Raw genomic sequence first — 14,182 nt, 5'->3', positions numbered from 1 at the left:
ATTTCTACCAGATGATTGCACATCTTCATAACATAGCAGCATGGGTATTAGTCTTGCTAATGTTAACATGTTTGAAAAACAATCCAGAAATATTCCAATTCATTCTTTGAACAGCATTTAGTTATAAGTCAACAGTTTTCTCAAGAATCCTAATCACAAGTGTTGGAAATTAAAAAAGGTACTAGTCTTCATTCATTTAAAAGTGTTCCTTTCTTTTTCATTTTATGTATAAATCTAGAAATTCCAATGATAAAGAATATCTCTAGTTCAACCTTGTCAAATGCTGGACTGACTTCCCATGCTCATCCCATCTCATGAACAACAAGCACAGAAAGATGTAGCTACAGGCATCACAGGCATAGTGCTGCTGAGCTAACTAGGAGGGAAGACAACCTCACATGCTGCTATGCCAGCATTCTCACAGCTATGCAATGGCAGCCATTAAATAATATGGCAGACATAAGAATAGTCTTACTCTGACTATCCTCTGACTCTAACAGTTAATCTGACTCATGAACATGAAATGCTTCAGTCTGTCAAGGGCCAGTGGCCCAATTCACAAAAACAGTCTTAGGACCATGACCACTGGGTACCTTGGAAGTAAGATGGATTTGTGGAACCACAATCCACAGAAACCAAATCATCCTAATGTCAGATCAGTACATACCAAGTTTAACATGACCCTTGGTCCTATATTTGTAAGTTGATGCATCATTCTCATAGATTATTAATATTTACATTAACCTGAAGCTCAGTTAGCAGGCCAGACCTATTTAAGTCTGACTTTACAGGACAGAATCCTTTCACTGCAATGCCATTACACACTTATATATTAGTCAAAGATACTGAGATAGTGACAGAGAAGATGAAGGTCACAAGAAGTGAAGCTGGTAACAAGGGAGACAATACACAGGAGGATGAGGATGGTAAATAGATGTGCTTTCAGCAACAAACTTAGTTAATTATCAACTATTATTACAGATGTGTGCTCTTCTTGTTGTTATGTGGTTATTACATGAGCAGTTGATAATTTTAATATTGACCAAATGTGTTGGTACATCTCTGTATTTGCATATGACTTGTTAAGAATATCATATATTAGACAGTACACTCTATCGTATATTAACCTAAAGTTTGACTGATCAAACTTGCCTTTATGAAAGACATATTGAACAGTATATACGGAAGATGAAATCTGGCCTTTATGCCCTATTCACTTCCTTCTCACTGACCCACTTGTAAAGACCATCACAGCAAAAAGTAAGAAACTTTTCCATTGTTGTTTAAATTTAGATTAGATGTGACCTAGATGTATATGCAAAGATATAAAATGCAAGATGTTGTGATAGCGAATATAACTATCTTAACATGCACTAGGTAAGAAATAAACATAATTAGTCACATATGAGTACAAATGCAGTCATGGAATATGATGTAGCATAGATTTGATAAACATACAATGTGCCAAAGACAAATGATTTGGTAGAAAATGAAAACTGTGAGCCTAGACAAACACACTGTAAAGTGCATGACCTACCATCAATATATTGTAATACTAGTATTGTATACATCATAGTAGGACCACCTAATGGCCAAGTCACTCGACAGCTAGCCCTCATGTGAGACAGCTCTTACAACAAGCATGGTACTGAGGGCTGGGTTTCCATTTGGGATCCCTCCACCTGTATTGTGAACTGTTCTTTCATGGATGGAAGGTCTACTTGATCCCCCTCATGTCAATGTCTCAACTTTTAAAACAGTACTTGACAGAATTTCAGTCACCAATTCATAAGATATATGTAGATAAGCTACAAGTTCAGGTAAAATACTCAAAATAATTCACAGCAATCCCTTTGTGTTGCTTCTGTGCAAATACACATGAAAACAAAACCATAAACAAACCACTCAAAAGTGCGTAATTACTCAACACAGCTTAATCAGCTTGCCTAACTTAACATCATATTAGTATATACTTAATGGCATAAAATTGAACCATATGATAATTAACAAGGACTTAAATATACTGAAAATACACTTGTTGTTAACAAATGATTTTCTTTGAAGAGATTGACAGATTTTTTATATGTCATGGTATTTTCAGAGCAAAATTTAAAAATAATAACAGATCTAAAAATCAAAAGCACTTGTAAGCCTGTGCAAACTCGGTAGAGCGAAATCTTTGATGTCCTTGTGTCAGGTGCTTGGCAAGCAGTGTTTTGTGTGATTAAAAAAAAAAAATCCATAAAAAATATATTGCAAGTGTCACACAAAGAAATGAAATCATTTCTGTTGGAAAGAACAGAATTCAAATATTAAGATGTGACTGGTTTGGATGAAGACATGAACAAACAAGAAAAACATTTTAGGAAAGAGGACACCATGCAAAAACAAGCAGCATGCGAACTCCTGAAAATATTCTTAGATAATGTTTTACTTTGAGCATATTTCTGATACTGAAGGAAATTCTACTTGTAAGTAATATGTAGTCAATGAGCATTTCTATTGATGCATTAGCAATGCCAGGAATGAAAGTCTATAGAGATGTTATTCAGCATGTTTAGAATATTATCTCTTACCTTTTCTCTGCTGCCCCCCTGTTAAAGTGAAACTTTCTCATTTTTTATCAGATATTAACATGTACATACTTAGTCACTGCTCTCACATTGTTGTCACAAGGCATGTTCAAATAAAACTTGTAAAGATACAGATATCTAGGTTCTTATGCTTTAACAAATTTGATCACAAAGAAATCTGATATGTTCATATTTCTCTAAATGCAGGTACATGTTAATACAATTCTGTTTTATTTTGCATTTTATCAGTATTTTTATAACTATGAATCTGAGAACGGGAAAATAAGGCATGAACGTTACACTGCTTTTTGAAAATATCTATAAAACAGAATCATTTGTACTATTTTACAATATTTTGTATCACAAACTATATATTTACAAGTTGAACTTGTGACCTTGACGTAGGCTGCATGTAAAGTTGCTATTGCGTCTTATGATTTAGAAAGTTTACAATTAATATACCTGAACAGTGATCAAAGTAAAATGAAGTTGTCTTTTGTTTTCAGAGGTTTTTTTTTCATATGTATTTTAAATATGCCTTGTTTTGGATTACTTGTAATCATCTCATCAGGATAAGACATTAATTTTAACAATAATAAAACATGCTTTAACTTATGGCACAAACTCAACTCAGTTAGGAATTATTCTAAATTGGTTACAATCAAACTAGAACTTAATAATTTTGATGACAGCTCCCTGTACAAGCAATTCATCAACTTACTGTAAACATTTCACTCTTCAATATTTTTTATTGTGGCAGGGTTTTATTCTCCAAAATTGATCCTCATTATGTGTAGTTCCCCATATAATTTGAAGGTGGACCACTGGTCTGACTTTCAGAGGCAACCCCTATTTCACTGGTCATTACCAATACAGAAGAAGGATTAATAGTAAGTTATGTGTTACAGCAGTGACAGACACAATTAAAGAGAATGCAAATTTTCATGTAATAATATCTTAAACCAAAATACTTATTGATTCATATTCTACTGGTTGTGACACAATTTAAGAGTACAGAAACTTTCACTTAATCCCATTTTAAACCCAAATAGTTATTGTTTCTTATCACTACTGTCATTTTTTGTGTCGACCTGCATATTTTAGAGTAAGTTTAGTTGCAAGTTGCTTTTAGCAATTTTTCAACATTATCACACCGACAAATACCAGAAATGGGCTTCACACATAATACCCACGTGGGGAATCAAACCCAGGTCTTTGGTGTGATGAATGAATGCTTCAACCACTAGGCTAGGCTACCCGACCAACCCACACATTTTAGAAAAATTGATGACTGGGACCCTTCATTAACAGATCTGTCAAGTACATTACTTAAGATATTTAAGATATTACATGGTCACTACACGCGTAATCTAGCAGTTTTCCTCTCAATTCCTTTAAAAACAGGTCATGCATACTCAGTACCCCTCAATCTGAACTTGCCATGAATTATGTGACTGTTTACAAGTAAACACAAACAACACAAATACAATGCATAAATAATACAGTTGTAGGACAGAAAAGTGAATGTGACTATACTAGGGTTATGATTATGTGGGTTAACATTCAGATTGAATTTGTGTGCTTTCACTATTGTTGTGCATCCCTCTCTAGCTACAGTGCTGCTACAGGTGTGTCACATTTCAAAACAAACAGGACCCCATGCTTGTTCTCTAGGCAAACTTTTAACTTCAGATATCTGGCTCTAGACAGTGCAGTATGTTAAATGAAGACATTGTTTCTGTTTAATCCAATTAAGGTTATCGACCTCTTAAATAATATTTCACCTAAACAGCTTGAGAGTTTAGGGACTTGGACCAAAATCTGACTTCATTTTGTCTTGAGTTTAGTGCCTTGATGATAGTGACTGTCTGTAACATTAGCTACTACTGAAGTCAAGTCTAGAAAAATTCTCCTACGTCTTGCAATCAGGACTGATAACAGTGCATATGACAACTAAAGATGAAGCAAGACACCTAGCTCAGGCTTGTAGACTTAGGGTTGGACTCCAACTGTGATAAATTAAGTAGTTTTAGTCATGGAGATTTTGGAGAACACCAATGGACAATATTCTAGTTTCTATTCTAACCCGACAATGTAGCTGTACCTAACATTCTATTGTTAAACACTGAATAAGTACATCAGCAATATGTCAAATTAGTACAAGAAGAAGGTCCACTGATAACAGTGATGGGAAATCTGGGATTTAATTACCATGGTTACAGAAGTAACCATGGCAACCATGAAAACATCAAATATCAATCTATGGAACAATAAAAAAGTACTTGACAGTTGAAATGAGCTTAATAAGTGCATATATCACATATTTCATAATTGTATATATAATAACCATATATATCACACACACTATTCAAAAGAAGTTAAAGTAAACTGAATTCTTTCATACCACTTTGGCAATCTGTCACAGTAAGATAGATTAATGGAATATGAAAGAATGACATGTGCTTTAACTGCTTTAGAGATGAATACATCATAAATGTGTACATCATATATCACAAACTTGGGCAGTAGGAAGCGGGCAGGGCAGCTCAACACCACTCTACAGAAAGCAGTAATGTTAAAGGACATGTTAAATACTGAGCAAGAACATGGTTTAACTATGACTGGAGAAAGAGAACACAACTATGTTAGTAAAGCAAACTTGCTACAGATCCCACAGAGACAAAATAAGTTACAACAATAAACTCCAAGAGGGAAGGAGGTCATATCACTGAGAATCAGTGAAAAAAAAATACAAAAATTAATACAACACTATCCATTTTAACAAATTTCATTATGACCTTCATTAAAGTTTCTAGATTTCTTGGAGGCACAGACATAATATTTTGTTACTGAATATATCTATTTTTGATGTAGAAAATGAAATACAGCATTGACCTGCTTTATGTTCTTCATCAAGCCAGCTATTTATTCATTACAGGAAACGCTGGATTCTGGTGTTGTTGAACTTTCACTACTGAGTACACTTCAGTAAATACTGTAGTCAATTCTCCATTACATAATCAGTCATAGATATATTAATTTAATGACTAAATGTTATTCCTAATAAATATTCCTGAAGAGATAGGTCACAAAATAATTTGTCAAAACTGTAATTATGCCGGGGTGTCGGCAATAGGAGTGAAATGGTATACTGCAGTATTAGTAGAACTGTGGTATATGGCCTCCATTCCGGTATACTGTAATGGAATCCCCCAAATCAGTATTTTTGGTTTTCATTTTCATTTCTGAAACCTTTTTATATCTATTCTAAAATGTTTGGAAATTGAATCATGATGTCCAAGTCTATGCATTCCTAGACCCCTGCCATTTTTGCAGAAGTAAGTTCGGAATTGCATTAAATGTTGTCTACTTCGATATAAGAGTCAGCAAGACATCGCTGTCTGGGTTCCTGTTTCTGTTCATGTGAATATAAATATTTGTCCAATCATGTTATATCATCTTTATCCAAATACAACAGGGAGAATATGTTAGACTTAGAATAAATGCAAAAATCTAAGCTGATAAATATAAAACTATTTTCCTAATTTTCTTACAACTACACACATTCTATATGTCATGTGGCAAAACTTGCCTCTCACATGCTCTCAGTAAACCTATCTTAGAATCTCGAAATTAGTGTTGCAACTATTCCAAATTTATACATGTCTGAAATTCCATGCTTTTTATTCAATTAAAGTTCAGCAGATAAGCTCATTGGAAAGATCAAATGAGTTCTAGGACTTACGCAAATGTAATTACAATTCAATATACTGAATAAGCAGTGTTTAATTTTGCAGTGTCATCTTTTAATCGCATCAAAAAAAAAAAACAATTATCAGTTCATTCAAAATAACAGACTATGGGTCAGTTTTTCCATGTTATAAAACAATGCAAGGTTTAGTTCGGCTCTTATTGTCAATTTTCTGCATTATGATCATATCTCATATAATGACCCAAAGCGAACCAAACCAAAGGCCTTGTACCTCAATACATACCGTACCGTGGTGAGAGTGTACCATTTCACCCCTAATATGCACATATCTGTCTACGCAGCAGGATAGTCTGTAGTAGTGCTGACAGCCCTGTTAGTTTAGAGAGGGTCTGTGAATATTGAGAAGACCATGAGTCTTCCATAACCAACCTGTTTCGGACTCGGCTGTCCATATGGGACAACACTTTCAACTCCCCATCTTTCTGGAAGCGTCCATAGTCCTTCAGGGATGTATTTGCAGGCTGGAAAACAAAGCATATTTATATTTAAAGAAATACCTCTATTTCCACTAGCTATGAAGAGAAGGGAAAATACTTATACTCGGCAAAACATCAATGCTCTTTACAATTCTTTCTGAAAGCTGAAGATTATTTGTCCACTTATTGGCGCATACACACGCAAAGGAAAAATAGATAAATAAATTAATAAACAAAAAACTGCATTAAATCCACAACACATTTTGCTTTTGTGGTTCAAAGTGCAAATTATGATAAAATTCAGTGAAACCAATATTAGATTTGTATCTTTGAAAATAAATGTTCAAAATAACTTGGTGTGTAAATCAATCGTAAATACTCAAGAATGCTACATCAAGTCAGGCCAAGAGAATCTAATCTACAACATGCTTCTTTATGCCAGGATTACAATGCCAGACAAGAATACTTTAGTCTCTATGCACTACATAACCATCTACAAGATTAATCATTCAGAACAAGACTCAAAAATAATCATAAAACTGAAGTACATGTATCTGTTTCAAATCTATTATATCCAATCTGAAATGGCACTTCAACACCATTTACACAAACTATAACAAAGATATAGAATATTACTTATGTTTCATGAAAGAATATAACAGACACCGATACTAGATGAAAGCATTAACTAAAGGGGCTTTTTGCAGGCCACTTCTGATCCTGTAAAGTGTTGAGAGCTAGGAAGCACAAACAGGTCTGATGTATTAACGACCCATCAAATCTAAGGATACAATATCAACAAAATCGCCCACATGTTCACATGTGAATTGAACAGTCCTACAAAAACAATAACTTTTCCATTTTTCAAATTCACGAAAAAAGAGGTAACATGTAAATCTTCACATTTCTTCTATAATCTCTATCCAAAATAATATCTTCATACTTATTTAGTTGTACAGTGACTGCGGTAGGTTTTGTACAAGTGCGTGCAGAAATAAAATTATGAATATGTAGTCCGCATCTTTTGCGCATGAAATTTTATGTACAATCCTGAATCATGTTAAAATCTATTGTTTGTCTATATGTTGCAGTTTTAAGGTACTTTTTAAAGTTATGTAGATCAGAATGTATGCGTCAAAAACATGCACACGAAAATTTTTTGGATGGTTTTATTACTTTTTTTTGCGTGAAATATGCATGTTTCTGCATTAACACAAACACTGTTGTAGCTGACTCCAGTGAGGAGTTCACTGTCTGTTCAGAACATGCAAGTAAAACTAAAGTACCTTATGTCATTATGAAAAATTAAAGATAGATTAAATATCAACCATGACAAAATTCAAGAACTCATGTAAATCAACTGATTAAAATAATTCTATTTGTTATATCAAAAGATTCCAATGATTTCTCAAACACATGGCAAGACTAGTAATACTACGAAACTGCCTGGTACTAACATGATGTGATAGCCTATGAAATCTTCTGAATTAATATAGTATCTGAAGTCAATGTTGTTTGTTGTCTAACACTCCACTCTGCTATATATCACCATAATCAGATAGTAATGAACACTATCTGAGATAAATGTTGCTACATACCAGCATGCACAGGTAGTAATCTTATTAATATCTGAGATCAATGTTGTTTGTTGTTTAAGTCCTTACTCTGCTATATACCAGCATACTCAAGTAGTAATCTGCATTTGATTAACAAATAGTCCACAAATTCCCTTGCACCTCAAACAAAATCAGTTCAAACTTGTGCGTTTCAGTGAATGCCTGGAAAAGTTGTGGACATATAACAACATCAAACATTTCCCCAATGAGTTTAGAACAGATATATAAAAAAGTATATACACATACACAGTAATCCAGGATTTTACCTTGACTTAGAAACATCATATAACTTAAAGGGTTATTCCTGAAAATACGAGGACCCTGTTAAGAATGTTGTAACACATTGTAGGATTTCATAATTGCTTTCTTAACAGGACCTTCATAATCCTTGTCAAGAATTGTATACAATAAGCAGTCCTACGGTGTTGATCTGGATGCAATGTGACTTTTCCCAGATCCATTCCATATATTTCAGCCTAAAACCCTGTACTTAGCAATGCAATAAAGATATGGAGGAACAAGAAACTGAACAATCTAAACAACAAACTAGTAACTACAGTCAACAGCTTACAGAACAAACCATGAGTTGCAGTAACAAGGGAGAAAACGAACAGTCAACAAGGGAGGTAACTGTCATTCCAAGCGATGGACGAGCAATGGTCCTTTTAGATATGTTAAAGATATTTTCAATGAGACAGTAAATTCTTTTGCATTGCTAAGAAATTCGGGTATTTCAAACAAAATCCAAGGTGAAGACATTATGTCCATGGCAATGTGAACATAACAAAATATTGTTATATCTTTTCTACATGACAAATGACTTTTTCCACATTCTATAGTTAAGAATTTTTTTATGAATTGTTAGCCAGTTGGGCCAAATTTTCACGTTATTGGTTCAGGTAAATGTTTTCAGTCTGGAAAAGAGTCTCCTGCATATGCTGAACAATTAACAGCAGACCTATGGTGTGGTTAAGTTAATCTGAAGAAGTCTTCAGTTTCAACATTGACTTTTCTGTTTTGATGACGTTTTGTTTTAGCAATGCAGAAGGCAATAGCATGTATAACTCAAGGCAAGAGTGTTTAGTGTGAGTTAATTCAGCTGGTTCTGCAGGCAGACAGGCAGTTGGGTGGGTGACCGACAAACCTCCGTGGGCCTCTGTCCTGCTAGCTTCGCCAAATGCTAGGAAAGAAAGATAAAATATTCAAAGCCGTCACAGGTGGGGGCTTCAGCAAAGATGCTAGCCTGGAGCTGTAGGGTGCTGTAGATGTGAATGGGTTGGACTGTAGATGGTTGGGTTATGCTGATGATGAGGATGGGTTGGGATGAAGATGTTGATGGGTTTGGCTGAAGATGTGGGTTGTTTGCAAACTGACTAGATATGATGCCGAGTTGGGGCTGTAGATGCCTGAGTGATGTTCATGAATATGGGTTGGGCTGTAAATGTGAATAGACTGAAGATGAGGGGTGTTTGTGGACTCTGGATAGATATGATGCTTAGGGCTGAGATGTGAATTGACAAGACTGTGGATTCTCGAGTGATGCTGTTCATGAAAATAGGTTGAGTTGTTGATGATCATGGGATGGGCTGTAGATGTGGTTGGGTTGAGCTGTAGATGTGGTTGGGTTGGGCTGTAGATGTGGTTGGGTTGAAGATGTGGGATGTTTCTGGACTGTGGTTAGATATATGTTGACGTGGGGCTGAGGTGTGAGGACACTGGTTTGAGATGTCGATGGGTAGGGAAAATTCAGTGTTGGGTTGTTGGGGATGGAACTGATGGGGGATTAGGGCTGATATGTGGAAAGGATGGGTTAAGAGACACTGGTGGATGGAGCCGACATATTTCAGGGAACTGAGCAATGGATATATGATGGGAGTGACTACAGGTGTTTCATGTGAAAACAAAGTAGTAACATATTAAATAATAACAGTACTAGATAGAACATGTACACATGTATACTCTAACCTTCTGTTGTGCTGGATTAAAACCTTTCAGTATTTCTATTCCTCAACGGCTGGGTGGCATGTTACAACTATCTTCCCATGATACCTATTAAAAGTTTGGGGAAATTTTTTTATATACATTTTGGGAAAAGTCTATGTTACAACTATCTTCCCATGATACCTATTAAAAGTTTGGGGAAATGTTTTTATATACATTTTGGGAAAAGTCTATGTTACAACTATCTTCCCATGATACCTATTAAAAGTTTGGGGAAATGTTTTTATATACATTTTGGGAAAAGTCTATGTTACAACTATCTTCCCATGATACCTATTAAAAGTTTGGGGACATTTTTTTATATACATTTTGGGAAAAGTCTATGAAAACTACAGGGAAAAAACTTCATAAATATCTGGTCTCATATTTGAAAAGTGAAATGTCTCACTTTGATAAATCTATTTCAGATAAAACAGCATCAAAAACAGAACTTTATACTACTTGATAAACAAAACCCAAGTTGTGAAGCAACTTATATGTGTAACTGAAATTAAATGAATTAAATATGACTGAATGGGTCCACGTGGACGTCAGTGTACTTTACTGAAATTGTCAAAATGTCACTATAAAACGAAGGTTAATGTAACAGTCTGCTCTTAAAAGTCTCTTAATTATGAAAGGTCCTGAGGTCATGAATCAGGTCAAGGACATGAATTTGCAAGGAAGGGTCAGGGTCAATGGAAGCTGTCATGATAGGAGAAAGAGAGTGTAGAAAGGTATATCCAACATCTAGACTGTTATACAATGAAGTATCATGCAAGCCACTAACAGTAACTGAAGATGGAGTCAGTGACAACCGTGATGTAGAGAAACAAGAAAGCTGCTGGGGTGGATGGCCAGATGATAGTATCAACATAAAGACTAAAACAATGATGGTGGATTAGTTAAAGAGGGCCCTGAATCAGAGTATGCAGAGCAGGGTTGATCTTACTCCAAATATGCATCTGGATACATGAAAATATGATGGAATAATGAGGTTAAATGGGGGCTGTGCATACTCCAAATTGGGCCAATCAGAAGAGATGTGAGATGTGAACCAAATTTAGATCTAACCATAATGAGCTGCAAATTAAGAGTCAGAAAGGCGAAGCTTACAACACAGATAATTCTACACACTTGATCATAATTCTCTAAACGTATTTTCCCATTTGTTGGACTATGACACACACTGGAATCAAACGTCACAACACAGCCCTTGAAAACAGGTTTCTCATGTACTTCTATGAAACATACTACCATATAACCAAAAATATCTAAAACCAATTACATATTTATTTCCAATTAAGCCCATGCTAGGTCCAGGAAACAGGGTTGATATACTGAATACATAATCCATGTGGGGAGTAATGTCCATCAACCCTCACACCAATGCATGATGGGAAAGTGACTACTTACCATTCGCAGATCAACAATGCTGAAAAGAAACAATGAAAGTTTGATGACATGGGAAAAATGTAATTGAATCCTACGTTAAAATTAATTCACTTCATGCGATGTTTATCAGTCATGGCAATATGTGTCAAAATGTCTGCTAGTCCAAATTTGTCTTCATGTACCGATGTTTTTTTTGACATCATATTTGATGTACAAAATGGAATAAGTAAAGAACAGTTGCTTTACTATCTAGGAGACTGAAATGTTTTAGGATGATCCAAGCTCAACAAATACATTTCTCCATATGTGTAGGTTTAACACTTCAAAGGTATTTGAAATACATCATCTAGCCAGCATATGAAAACATCCCTAAGTGATGTACGTTCTATATACTAATACTACACAGGAGAGTGAGTGACAAAATGGTCTTTAAGCATCAACAGAGATTTTGCAGGCATTGCCTAAAACACTGGAGACGTCTTGGAGCGGACATAAAAGGGATGACAATCAAGCTTACTATTGGATTGAAAGCTATGATATGGTTTAAGGTGGTACTAATTACATTATTTTACATTACAATTTGAAGTTTCAGCCTTGTGATTTTCAATCATAAGTATGGTAAATTTTCTTTGACTATCAATATTCATGCATTTGCCTTGATTCACCATCATCAAAAAGCATCAATATTTATACATTTAATGGATCAAACTAGTTCATATTCGTTTAAATTTTCATGCAATGACATCCTGTACCTCAGTGCCATGAGGCCATGTTCTGGAACAGAGGACATCACAATCTTACTGCTCTGTTCATGCACGAAAAGATACATTAAAAACTTATGAAGTTTGTTATGTGCCCCACCAATTCCCACCAACAACATCACCCAGCCATCAACAGCCCATTTATCGATATCACCTTAAGTTTAAGTCCAGCAAATTTACGGATGGGTAACATCAGAAATGAGTTTCACACCAGGAACAAGTTACATACTATGCATTTCTCTCAGCAGTGATGACAGTTTTTCTGAGCCAAGAACGTAAGCAATTGTATAAAGAAGGCATCTACCTATTCTGAATCTCATCAATCAACTGTAGGGCTTCATGGTCTCTCTTCACTTCATTAACATATAGGGAGAGATCCTGAAACAGAGTGCAATATCCATGACTATCTTCAAAAGAATAAGACAACTTCCTATTCTTGATAAGGAAACTGGAGAAATCACACATATATGCGGAATCGAAAAGAAGTGAGATCTTCCTGGAGGGGTTCACAGATTGTACTGTTTATTAACAGATTCAACTTCAAACATGCCATGATTAACATAACTATAATTCTGCAAAAGGACTAATATTTGCTTCAGTATTTCTCAGTGTTAAAAGGCATGTTTAGAATCAACTGCAACAATAGTATTACTATTAGTATGGCTTCAATGTATTGGATAAACTGATGGTTAATGAAGTGAGCACCTATCCTGCCAGGATTTGATGAAACATGGGACAATGGAGATGTAACCGGAATCTCCATTTGTGAACTGAATTAATCTCAAAGACTTGCACCCACCTGCATGGCTTCCAAGCCTTTCTCTAGTTCTAATCTCTCTGGACTTGTTTTGTCTGTGTTCTTTATGAGTTCCTTAAATGTAAGGACATTGATTACCACAATGTGACAATAATATCAGAATGCCAACAAAGAAATCTATGCAGAAATCTCAACTACTTCTTTCTTTGACAATAGGAAAAGATGTAAGAGGTTTTGATGAACAGATGTTGAAATATATTTTAACAACCTTATATTGTTATTTTAACCAATAAATAATTGTCCTAAATGTACACACTCTGTTTCTGTACACATTATCTACTAATTCAAGCTGATCAACCAGTTCAAACAGCAATAGCAATGGGGTAGGCACATGTCAGGTTTTGTCTGTCAGGGCATGATGGTATCCTATATATGTCAATACAATCTTGTCCTTTCAGCAGTGTACAATGACAGTAACATGTATCAAGTCTTGTCAAGAAGAAGACATCTTAAAAACTGGTCTGGCCTGATAGTTTCAAATGTCAAGCAGTTAATCCAGCACTACAAACATTGTTCCCACTAAAACTTACCCGTAACAGCAAGTGATATTTCAGTACTCTCTGCATCGGCACATGGAGAAGGTCCCGCAACCGAAACTTGCCCTCGTTTGCCTTCCGTTCACATTCCTGAAACAGATCACAGTTGGTGACAAAATCTGATAAAACAAGCATTGTCACTAACGTGACATAATCCCACGCCGCAAATTATCTAATCAAACTTTGAGCTGAAACCTTCAAAGTGTCACGGTGACCATGAAAATCCATTTTGTACACACAGACGGATGGCGCCTAATACTATATCCCCCGCCTCACACTAACCGAGCAGCCGGGGATAAAAAGTACCTCGGCAGTT

The 14,182-nt window shown here is 35.3% G+C and overlaps 1 protein-coding gene across 4 annotated transcripts in view; it reads right to left on the bottom strand.

Annotated features, from left to right (window-relative positions):
* LOC137273323 (proto-oncogene vav-like) overlaps positions 1-14,182 on the bottom strand; it is a 64,835-nt gene that overhangs the window by 36,569 nt on the left and 14,084 nt on the right. For 2 of the 4 annotated variants that reach the window (XM_067805907.1, XM_067805909.1), the window contains exons 9-14: positions 13,861-13,956; positions 13,313-13,384; positions 12,818-12,891; positions 11,774-11,792; positions 6,715-6,806; positions 2,577-2,594 (exon numbers count right to left, since the gene is read on the bottom strand). In XM_067805907.1, the coding sequence (XP_067662008.1) occupies positions 2,577-2,594; positions 6,715-6,806; positions 11,774-11,792; positions 12,818-12,891; positions 13,313-13,384; positions 13,861-13,956 (371 nt within the window). The remainder of the gene's footprint in view (positions 1-2,576; positions 2,595-6,714; positions 6,807-11,773; positions 11,793-12,817; positions 12,892-13,312; positions 13,385-13,860; positions 13,957-14,182) is intronic. The other 2 variants (XM_067805908.1, XM_067805910.1) reach the window with 1 other exon arrangement.

Source organism: Haliotis asinina, chromosome 2, assembly GCF_037392515.1.
Source record: "Haliotis asinina isolate JCU_RB_2024 chromosome 2, JCU_Hal_asi_v2, whole genome shotgun sequence".
Lineage (NCBI taxonomy): Eukaryota > Metazoa > Mollusca > Gastropoda > Lepetellida > Haliotidae > Haliotis > Haliotis asinina.
This window is presented reverse-complemented; position numbering and strand designations above follow the sequence as displayed.